We start from the raw sequence: 11897 nt of genomic DNA, 5'->3' as shown, positions 1-11897 counted from the left end.
TGTTATTCCCATATGATTGGTTATATATATGTTTTATTTAGTGTAATTAACCTAAATTTTAATTCAAAAAATGAATTACAAAATATTTCTTATTATTGAATTTTATACTATATATTAATTTTTTATAATAAATAATTATAAATTTATAATTGAAAACAAAATATTTTCTTGATAGTTAAGTTCATAAATGGATTGGTGTTTTTTTTGTTTTAAACCTAAACGTGTAATTATAATATATATATATATATATATTATTTTTTTTAAATTAATAAAAAAAATTACTCTTGCAAAAACATAAAAAATTAAAAACTCTAACCATTATTTATATTTAATATTTTAAAACAGATATTAATATTATTTTTAATGATGTCACGGTAAAGTTTCATGGCAACTCACTACTATAATTGTCTACCTTCAATGTTTTGACCCATTTGTTAGTGATGTCACATAAGATTAGCTCATGTAGTTCGAATTGTTTGTGATCTATTTTGCATTGACTTAAAATATTTTTCCTTCCATTATAGAAATAATGGATTATTGACAGACACCTTATTGCCATGAGTTGGATATTACGCTAGCACAAGTTGGAGATTAAACTAGCATAAACCTTTATATATTGTTGGCAACCATATATTATTTAACACGTTTAAGTCGACTTTAACTTGGCGCGATCGTAGATGATCCAATGTATACAAGTTTGTATAAATTGAAATAAAGATAATTTAAAATACTTATATTAAAGTATTATGTTAATATTATAAATATTAAAAAATTATAATTAAATATTAATATTATGAAATAGTATAAGAGAGGGTAAAGAAACGTGACATATAAATATTTTAAGAGAAGGGATAAATAATAGGAGAGAATGTGCATTTTATGTTGATGGTCCATATGTATGAGACTTATCCTCGGAATGAGTAAGAGTTTTTATTTTGGTGTTATTGCAGTATAATAATTTGTGTTATTGGAGATATCTATTATAGTGATTTATAGGTATGTGAAATTTTTTATTTTTATTTAAATAAAATAAAAATTATAATTATTTTTTAAGTAAAAATAATATGAGAGATAAGCATTTGTGAATGTAAGAAGATGGGTGATAAGTTATTTATTCATCTATTAAGTGATGCTATTCTGAAATCGTGAATATTAAATGGAAATGACTATAAATAAAATCATAGAAAGATATGGTGATGAATATCACTAGTAAATTATGGACATCACATAGGAAATATATCCATTATATCACATTTATAAAGAGATCACTAAAAAATCATGTAAATAATATTTGAAATATCCATTATATCACATTTGTGAAGTAATCTTTTAATGTGTAAAATAAATATGGAATAAATGTACAAGAAAATAATATTATATAATAATTAGTTGTAGATGTTTATCATGATGTAATAAGGTGGAATTCATTTCATAGCTTTATATATGGAGAAAGTTATTCACCGTCTTAGGTCCATCTAACTTTGTATCTATCATGCGCTAAGAGGGATCAAATCTATCGAGGTGAAAACTTTTTTTTTGGAGTGTGGAATTTGAGGAAATGTTTGCACCTTGAGGGATTTGATCCCTCTCGGCACATGATAGATCCGGAGTTAGATGGATGTAGGCTGGTTCCAGTTGAGGGCAACAATGACACATTTTTAGATTATCATTATTATGTATATGTTTGAGATAAACTTCATACTTTGTAATTTACATTATGTTTTCTGTGTTTGACATGACTACATCATTATCTTCTTTAATTTTGTTTTTGTTTCTTGCCTTGAATGGTTTGTACGTTTGCACCTGGATGCTTTGAGTGGTTTGTGAGTTTATGTGTTTGGATTTGGATTGTAATGTTTGTGAATGTTACAATTGTTTTGTTATATTTCTATATGTGTATGTAATTGTCTGTTAGTAATTAGTTGGTGATGAAGAAAGGAGACAATATTGTCAATAGTTTGCAAGAGGATTGATGCGGCACATATATTTCGTTTAATTTTAGGTATCACAACTTTTGAGAATTAATAATTCTTAATAGTGTCACTCTAGGTATTACATAATATATTTTGAAGAGTAGTTTGAATAATTTATTGCATTAAGATTACTCTTGAAATGATTTGTTTCATTTCTAATGTTTGAAATAATTTATTTCCTTCAAAATATTTCGATGATTTATTTTATTTTATTATTATTATGATTATTTATCTATAGTTTGTTTTGCAAAAGTCAAGAAATAATGTAATTTTGTTTTTTTTTTTGAATGAGTGGTCATATTTACAATATCTTTACATAATTTGTTACTTTTTCCATCTTTTCATATCGATTATATGAAAATGATAGTTTAGATTGTAAACCATTCAATTCTTTAACTCGAACTCTTACCTTGTCCCTCTTCCTCTTCAATATTAATAGGTTGAATTACTATATCAAAAAAGTCACTGCAAATTGTCAACCATTTTTTGTGCTTACACTAAAATCAATGCACATTGTTAATCCAATCACTTTAAGTTAATGTACCATCATACATTGAGTTACATCAAATCGGAAATCATCATCTACACTAAAATCAATGCATTGAATGCACACAATTAAATAATATTAGAAAACATCTACACTGAAATCAATGAATCTAATGCAAGAAATCAAATAAGATTAGAAATCAACATCTACACTAAAATCAATGCATCTAATGCAAGCAATCAAATAAGATTAGAAATCAACATCTACACTGAAATCAATGCATCTAGTGCAAGCAATCAAATACGATTAGAAATCGGCATCTACACTAAAACCAATGCATCTAGTGCAAGCAATCAAATAAGATTATAAATCACCATCTACATTGAAATACATGCATCTAGTGCAGGCAATCAAATAGGATTAGAAATCAGAATCTACAACGAAATTAATGCATCTAGTGCAAGTAATCAAATAGAATTAGAAATCATCATCTGCACTGAAATAAATCCATATAGTGGAAGCAATAAAATAGAATTAGAAATCAACATGTACACTAAAATCAATGTATTTAGTGCAAGCAATCAAATATAATTAGAAAACATCACACTGAAATCAATGCATCTAGTGTAAGCAATCAAATAGGATTAGAAATCAACATCTATAATGAAATCAATGCATCTAGTGCAAGCAATCAAATATCATTATAAATCAACACCTACACTGTAATTAATGAATTTAGTACAAGCAATCAAATAGAACTATAAATCACCATCTATAATGAATTCAATCCATTTGGTGCAAGAAATATTCTTCCTTTCTCCCCCCTCCAGCTATATCTATATCTCCCACCATCTCTCCTTATTTTTCTTTCTATCTCACGCCCAAACACACACACTCTCTCTCCATATCTTCCTTTTCACTCCCACTCTCTCTCTCTCTCTCTCTCTCTCTCTCTCTCTCTCTCTCTCTCTCTCTCTCTCGCTCCACTTTTCTCTCTGTATGTCTTTTTTCTTCCCTCTCTCTCTCTCTCTCTCTCTCTAACCCTGTCACTATCTCCCTCCCTCTCTTCTTCTCTCTCTCCGCCTCTCTCCCCCCATCATCTTGGTGTCCCCCTCTCTCTCTTACTCTTCTCTCCCTCTCTCACTCCTCTCTTTTCTCTCTCTGCATTGCTCCTCTCCCATGTCCTTTATTTTATCTCCTTCAATGAAAGCAATAAAAAAAGATTAGAAATCATCATCTGCACTAAAATAAATGCATCTAGTGCAAGACGTTTTCTTCCCTCTCTCCCCCCTCCATCTATATCTATATCTTTTCCCATCTCTCCTTATTTGTCTCTCTATCTCAACCCCCCCCCAAGCACGTGTGCTTTCTCCCTCCATATCTATCTATCTCTCCCTTCTTTTCTCTCTTCACCTTCCATATATATATCTATCTCTATGTGTCTCTCTTTTGTCTCTCTATATCATCCCCAAAACATATGCATTCTTTCTCCGTATTTACCTATCTCTCCTTCCATCTTCCTCTCCCTCTCTCCCCTCTTCTATCTCTCTGGCCTCTTTCTCTCCTCGCTCCTTCTCTCTCCAGCTCCCTTATCACTCCCTCTTTCTCTCCCTTCCTCTCTCCTCCTCTCTCTCTCACATCTAAGCTCTCTTCCTTCCTCTCTCTACCTTTCTCTCATGCCTCCCTTTGTTGCTCTCCGTTATCTCTCTATCTTTGTCTCTTTCTCTCTCTCTACACTCCAGCTCTATCACTATCTCTCCTTCTCTCCCCCTCTTCTCTTTGTCTCTCCATATTTATCTCTCTATCTTACCCCCAAATATATGCACTCTCTCTCCATCTCTCACTTGTCACTCCCTCTCTCTCTTTCCACTTTTCCCTCTCTATGTCATTCTTCTTCCCTCCCTCTCTTTCCTTCCAACTCCATTTCTCTATCCCTCCCTCTCTCCTCTTGTCTCTCAAGTCCTCTCTCATCCTTCCTCTCTCTCCCTTTCTCTCCCTTCCTCTCACTTCCTCTATCTCTCCACCTCTATCATTGTGTCTATGTTCTTCCCTCCCATATACATCTAGAGTTAATCTATATCATGATATATTAATATATATTATAATTTGACAAATTTAATATTATATTAAATTTAATATTGTATTAATCCTAACTTATTAAATTTATAATATTAATATTATAATATATTATTATTATAATATATTAATATTAGTATTAGATTTAATGATATTTTTTACATGGCATGATAACAAAATTTTCAAATATTACAACTTTGACGTGGAAATATTTATGTCTTTAGAGATTTTAATATATCCATAGGATATGGTTTTACTTTTAAAGATTCATTTTACAAATATTTAATTAAAAGAAATATTAAAAGATTTTGGAGCAAAATTTTGGATTCTTTCTATTGAAATAACCTTTTTACTTTATTTTATGAAATGGTCTTGAGTTTAGTAAAGATTAAAGATGTTTAAAATTTTACCTAATTTGGAGTTTTAATGTGGTAAATTTTGTTTTGTTGAAGGTAAATTTATGATCCATTCAAATTCAATGTATATGATAGAATATCTATCAAATTCATAAGATAATTGTATTATAATAAAAATATTTTATTCATTTAATATTTAATTTATCATATACGTTGAATTTGAATAGCTATATAAAACATTTAAATAATTTTTTTTTTTTGGCCGACATGAATAAAATTTGAATTTTGATGACATACATACATGCTTACATATCATACTGGGCTGTATAATGCGCCTCTCAGTGAAAATAAAAAAATGATCATTTTTCTAGCCAGAAATTTGACAGGAATCCAATATAAATTTTAGGTAGGATCGAAGTTGCATCATGATTCAAGTTCCATTGAAAATGTCCTACCTTAACCCTCTAGCTAGGGATACTTAGCAGTGACTTAATTGATGTACAACAAATATCCTATTTGCATAAGGCCCTCAGAAAGTTATTCTATGACTAATTAAAGTGATATCCTTATTAAATAATGATATCTAGTTAGTTGGTACTCATTGATAAGTGTGACCAAGTCATTAATTTTGGGGCTACTGGTGGTTAGGTTTTAGGTAGATAACAACTAATGATAAAAGGTAGAAAGCTATGTAATGTTTTTTTCAAGGATTATCATTATACTGGAACACTTCTCATCATTTGAGAAAATTAGAGGTTTAAAATGGGCATCCTAAGGAAAATAATAAAGTAAGAGTATTGAATGTTTAAAGAAAGAAAGAAGAAACTCCTTTTTTTTAGTTGAAATTTCCTTGTACCCCAGATCTAGTCTATCTCTACACTAGAGCATAGACACACTGAGCATACACAATATTTTTTTTTTTCTCCGTAAAAACTAGCTAAGTCATATATTAACTGTACAAGTAAAAATTACAGACTGTAAGACGAGTTTTCCAGGGCCTCTGGTAGCACCCTGGGAACCTTGACCAAAATTCTGAAGGCTCCCACGCAGGGAAAGCCTTATCAAAACCATTCAGACCATGCTCGACACTAAAAGCTCCCACGCAGGGGCAGCATCGGATCAAATTTGCAAAAACAGTTCTAGAAATCAACGGACTCCCAGTGGAGCCACAAAAAGAGGACCCAACACATTACTGCCCATGCAGGGGCTAACTGCCAAAAGGGACTGACTCAACAACCAGATAGAAGTGAGCAAGACAGAAGCGCTCGACGTGGACCAATTGAAATTAAGATCAGACCAGAGACAAGGCTTAATTACATATGGCGACGATGCAAGCATCAGCTGCCAGCAAGCAAAACGAAAATGCAAGAGAGAAGTACCCGCGTCTGCGTCTGCGTTAATCCTTGTGATGAGTTGAAGATGAAGGAAGGGTCGCGAAATAGGCATCAGCTTCTTCAGCGAGGCTTTTGTCCTCCACAACATACGCCCAGCCATCCCCCTCTGGTCGTCCCTCCCACATCTTTCTCCATGTCTCTTCATCAATATCTGAAGGAGCTGGCCCCACCGGAGGAGAGGTATCGTGCGGTCCAGCCTCAAACGCTGGTGGCTCCATAGCTGAGCTCTGTTTCCCTGCTTCATGTTCTCCTTTGTCAATTTCTTTGCCTTTGCCTTCCGCTTGCTTCTCCTGCAAGTTCTGAGGGGTGTTCTCCCCATTTCCTTCCCGAAGTTTTGTGAACATGACTGAGATGTGGGCATTGAGCCCTGGGTTGCTCTCAGAACTTTGCAATGTGAAAACCACTGAGCCAAAGGAGGGAAGCTCGGATTTTTCTTCATTAGCGCTTCCAACCTCCAAGAACTGACTGATGGGGAGTGGGGTAGCTCTGGCTCTCCTATGGCAATAGCAGCAGCAGCAGTGGTGATGCTCATCCACTGCTGGGGCTCGCGAAGAGGAACCTCTTGCTGGACCTCTCCTACATGGCTGTCGTTGTCGGAGTTTAACCATGGTGATTCTGAATCTTTTCTTGTGTGTTTGCAGGTGAGCTTGGAGTCGAAGACAGAGCCAATTGTTTCCCAGATCTCTCTCTGGTGCCCAATTTCCTTTCTGAGACCCGTCCCTTGGTAGCAAGGTGGACCAATTCCAGTTCTTACCCTGCAATTGAGCCAATTGCCGCCGTCTACATGACCAGCAACCAGAGTGGCAATGGCAGTGACAGTGACCACGAGAAACCAGGCGTCGAGGTGAACGAAGCTGCCACCACCTCGGCTCTCTGTAATTTCCCCTCTTCCAAAATTCTTCAGACAATAATTCCTTGCGCACTCCATCGCGCCTGATAAACTCTGCCTTATGCCCTCGAACCAGGCGCGCATTAAGTGCTCTCTGCAGATCCATAAACCTACCACCCTTGCCATTAACTGCATTAACGCAGCTGGGGGGTTCATGTTAAGGTTGACGGCCTTCCCCTGGTGGCCGTATTGTTTACACGGGGCAGCCCATGCGTGGCATGTGGCGTGCCCATCTCTTCCGTCCCGCCACCCGCATCCGGGGTCTCATTGTCCCTGTGGATGAGACTCTCACATTCCTGTTTTCTTTGATTATTTGGAATGATGTTCAGGTGTCCCTCAAGGAAGGGCTGATCTGAGTCAACCCCTATGTTGGCAAGAAGATCAGCCACCTTATTACCTTCTCTTTTAGTATGATGAAAAGAGATGGCATTGTAGTTGCCAATTTCCTCCGCCATGCTGCTGAGTCTGGCCTCTAGTCTCCAACTATTGGCTATTTTCCTGGCCTGCGATCCATTCTGGATTCGAATGGCCATGTTTATGAGAATTTGGGAGTCCCCCTCCACTATCAATGGTTGAAGATTGTGTCTCCTTGCAGTGAGAAGTCCTTGCCACATGCCCTCCAGCTCTGCTGAATTGTTGGTGTCCCAACCTAGGTTGCCAAAGTAGATCTGTTGCAGAGTTCCGTGATGATCTCTGATGATTCCTCCAAATCCTGCAGGTCCTGGATTTCCCTTGGATGCGCCATCAAAGTTGAGCTTGTATGAATGAATAGGTGGGGCCTCCCAGCTTTCCTTCTCCTTGCCGTTGCTATTTGCTGCTTGCTGTGTGGTTGGTTCTTGTGTCAGTTGCAGTCCCCAGTTTGATAAGATGTTTTTCTCATTGTCTTCAGTTGGGAGATCTTGTTGGGTCCAGGACTGCAGAAGCATGGTTTCTTGGATGTTGGCGTGCATCCTGTTCCATATGTCCTCCTTATTCAAGCTATAGTTTTTGAATATGCGCCTATTCCGTTCCTTCCAAATATTCCATAGGAGAAAACCTGGAATTATGTTCCACAAGTGGTTAAGCAGACCACTTTTGTAGGGGCTTTTTGGCCATTGCCTAATGGTATTTATTATGCCTCCCATGTCTCTGCAGCGCCTTTGACTTCTGAATTCTATCTTCTCCCATAGTTGAGTAGCAAGCGGACATGAGTCTAGAAGATGCTGCAAGGTTTCTTCATTCTGAAAGCAGTTGTGGCAAATCGAGGGCCCGTGGAAGTTGCGTTTCTGCAATTTGTCCCATGTAAGAATCTTTTTGTGTCCCACCAACCAAAGAAAGTGAGTGATTTTGGGCCATATTTTGAAACTCCAGATTCTAGACCAGAGAGGATCAGGGTTGACGGGAGGATCTTCTAAAAGATTGTAGGCTTCAGAGGTGGAGTAAGAGCCCTTGGGGAGGTAGCCCCATCTGAGAATGTCGTCGTTGTTGTTGTGCCTAATTCTTCTTTTTGCCAATTCAGTGTCAAGGGCCTCTGCTTCCTGCGTTCTGTTGGTGTTGATTATTTGGTTGCTAGAAAGCCAATTCCTGAAGCCTCTTCCCGTTTCCGGATTCCAGTAATGGTGGACTTTGGCATGCCGTTGCTCTTGCCCACCTGGAATAATGGCTGCTGGAAGTACATTGGTTAGTTTGGGAAGTTGGTTCCATGCATCGTACCAGAATCTGGCATGTTGACCATTCCTTATTTCCCAGAAGCTATGTTTCTGAATCAATTGGTGATGCTGCTTGGCCGCATTCCAAATGAGTGAACCTGTGCTTGTGGGCGTGAATCTAATAAGCTCTGCATGCGGCATATTGTTGGTGTATTTGGCGATCCAAATTCTGGCCCATGGTTTGTCCTGATTTGTTAACCATTGCCACCAGATTTTGGCGGTCATGATGATATTGCTGTGCTCAGGGTCTCGGAGGCCAATTCCACCTTTGTGCTTGGGCTTGCTAGTGGTGTCCCATTTTACAAGCGCCCATTTATGGTTGGTAGCTGAACTTCCCCAAAGAAAATTGCGCTGTAAATTTCTCAGCCTTTTCAGGACCCATTTTGGAGCGGCTAGGATGGAGAACAAGTAGAGGGGCATGGCTTGAAGGATGGCTTTAAGGAGCACCGCTCTACTTGCTAAATTGAGGGAGCGGTGCGTCCAAAAGTTCAGTTTAAATTCCATTTTCTCAATAAGACGCCTCCAAGCTGGTTGCTTTATGGTGGAGGCAATGAGAGGCGCTCCCAGGTAAGTGGAGGGGAGAGAGGCAGTTTGAAAACCCAGAATGCGAGAGACAGCACGTTTGACAGAGGGAGGGGTGTGGAAGAAGAAAATTTGGGATTTGGTGTTATTGATTTGGGTTCCTGAAGCTTTTGAGAAGTCGTTGAGCAGAGATTTCAGACATGAGGCTTCCTGAGCAGAGGGATGGCCATACAGCATGGTGTCGTCCACAAACTGCTGGTGGGAGGAGGCAGGGGAGTTGTGGATTGAGATTCCCCTCATATGGTTGGCTTGCCTAGCTTGCTTGATGTGCCGACCTAGGCCCTCCGCCATTATCACAAATAAGAAGGGGGATAGAGGATCCCCTTGCCTGATGCCCCTGGAGGGTTTGAAGGGGTTAGAGGGCAGCCCATTGACAAGAATGGAGAAGTGGGAGGAGGAGATGAGGCTCATTATCCATCTTACCCAAGTGGCACAGAAGCCAAAGGCTCTCAGCATGTTCTGAATATAGGCCCAGCTGAGTTTGTCAAATGCCTTGGATAAGTCAAGCTTGAGTAACATGCCCGCTTTTTTGGAGAGCTTGAGCGAGTGAATGATCTCATGGGAGAGTATTATACCATCCATTATTTGTCTGCCTTCCACATAGCCTGATTGCTCAGGTGAGATGATCTGAGGGAGAAGGGGCTTGAGTCTGTTGGCGATGACTTTGGTAATGACTTTATAGAGAACATTGCATAGAGCTATGGGCCTGAATTTGTCAGGGGTAGTGGAGTTCTCTTCCTTGGGAATGAGAGTGATGAAGGTAGAGTTTAGAGAGGGCAGCATCCATCGAAGGGCTCGAGATTCTTCTACAATTTTCCAAACCTCTACCTTAATCATATCCCAGAAAGCATGAAAAAAATCAGTGGTAAAGCCATCAGGGCCAGGAGCCTTACCTTCTTTAAGCTGCGCCATTGCTTCATCCACCTCTTGGCTGAGAATCGGGCTCATGAGCAGATCGTTTTGCTCCTCCGTTATTATCCTGGGAATGTTGTTTGTGATTTTCTCGATAGCTGCCTTCCGATCCCCTGATTGTTCTTGGTGGACTTGTTTGAAGTGATTGAGGAGGGTTTCTTCTATTTTCTCATGCTCCTCCTCTTTACCTCCCTCCTGGTTCTGGATGAATGAGATCTTGTTGTGCATTCTTCGTTGCACTGTTGTATTGTGGAAGAATTTGGTGTTACGCTCTCCTTCTTTAAGCCATCTAACCCTTGATTTCTGTCTCCAATAAATTTCTTCTTGCTTTCTCCTTTCTTCAAGTTGATTGTTGATGTGCTTTTCTTTTTCTAGGGTAGCCTCTGTATGCCCTGAATTGATGACTGTCTGGTGGAGTAGCTTGAGCTCCTGATTGAGTTGCTGTTGGGCTTCGAAGATGTTCCCAAAGATCTCCTTATTCCAGTGTTTGAGGTGGCTTTTCAGGTGCCTTAATTTCTGTTGGAGTTTGAACATTTTGGTGCCTTCTGGAGGGACAAAGGAGGCCCAAATAGATTTGACGAAGTCCTTGAATGCCGGGTGGGTTAACCAGAATTTTTCAAATCGAAATGGCTTCCTGGTGCTGCTCCCTGGTCTTTGCCATTGCAGGGCTATTGGCCAGTGATCCGATCCAGAGTGGGCCAGAATCTCCGCATTGAAATCGCCCCCGATGTGCACTGCGTTGTCCGATATCAGAAATCGGTCCAGCTTGGAGGCTATCTGATGCTTCCCTTTTCTGTGATTGCTCCAAGTGTAGATTCCATTACAAAAGGGCATATCAATAAGGGAGGCATTTAGGATGAAATCCTTGAAGTGTTCCACCTCAGGTTCCAATCTGGTTCTACCCCCTGTTTTGTCCTCTAGTTTGGTGATCATATTAAAATCCCCCGCCACAATCCAGAGAGGATGTTGTCTGTTAATGCTGAGGGCCTCGATGGTGTCAAGGAGTATTTTTTTACTGCCTCCATCCTGTGGGAAGTAAACATTAGATAAGTTCCCATGAACCTTTGTGCCTATAATGTGAAAGGCCGCTTGAATGAGATGGTGGGCTGCATGGAAATCAGTGAGAGTTATGGCTTGAGTGTTCCAGGCTATGGCGAGTCCTCCCGAAGCTCCAGTCGCATCCACAGCCACTGATTGGCAGCCCGGCCAGGCCTTGGAGAGTATTCGACCTAGAGTAGCGCTATTGCATTTGGTTTCTTGAAAGAAGCAAATGTGTGGTTTCTCCATCTTTATCATGTTTTTGAGCATTCTATATTTTGCAGGGCCGTTGAGGCCTCTAAGATTCCAAGAGATGAGCTTCATTGATAACTGGGTTGAGAGGGGCTGAAGTATTTCGTAAGCTTCGCATAGTGGCCTGAATCCACTAGGACTTCTCCAAGCTCTATTGTTCTTTGAAGAACTGTTTTCCTTCCTCTTTTTTTGAAATCTTTTGGACGCAGTCTACCATCCCAGGTGCTTCCCGCTTGAATCCCTAACTGAT

General features: G+C 39.0%; 1 protein-coding gene across 1 annotated transcript; it reads right to left on the bottom strand.

Annotated features, from left to right (window-relative positions):
- Positions 1-7327: 7327 nt before the first annotated feature.
- Positions 7328-11644, bottom strand: LOC149163813 (uncharacterized). Its single transcript, XM_089429267.1, has 2 exons — positions 10749-11644; positions 7328-10586 (listed from the first exon to the last, which is right to left on the bottom strand). The coding sequence occupies exons 1-2, from the start codon at positions 11642-11644 to the stop codon at positions 7328-7330; spliced, it is 4155 nt and encodes a 1384-aa protein (XP_089285393.1).
- Positions 11645-11897: the final 253 nt, after the last annotated feature.

This window comes from Pinus tabuliformis, chromosome 5_1 (genome assembly GCF_031772625.1).
Source record: "Pinus tabuliformis cultivar Carrire ecotype Pingquan chromosome 5_1, CPIR1, whole genome shotgun sequence".
Taxonomy (NCBI): domain Eukaryota; kingdom Viridiplantae; phylum Streptophyta; class Pinopsida; order Pinales; family Pinaceae; genus Pinus; species Pinus tabuliformis.
This window is presented reverse-complemented; position numbering and strand designations above follow the sequence as displayed.

What these genes read in the sequence shown, in the direction of transcription:
- LOC149163813 (XM_089429267.1), bottom strand. Translation starts at nt 11,644, where the DNA reads ATGGAGAAACCACACATTTGCTTCTTTCAAGAAACCAAATGCAATAGC. An exon ending in CAGACAGTCATCAATTCAGG is followed by an intron (nt 10,587 to 10,748) that starts GCATACAGAGGC and finishes AGTGCAACGAAG; the next exon opens with AATGCACAACAAGATCTCAT.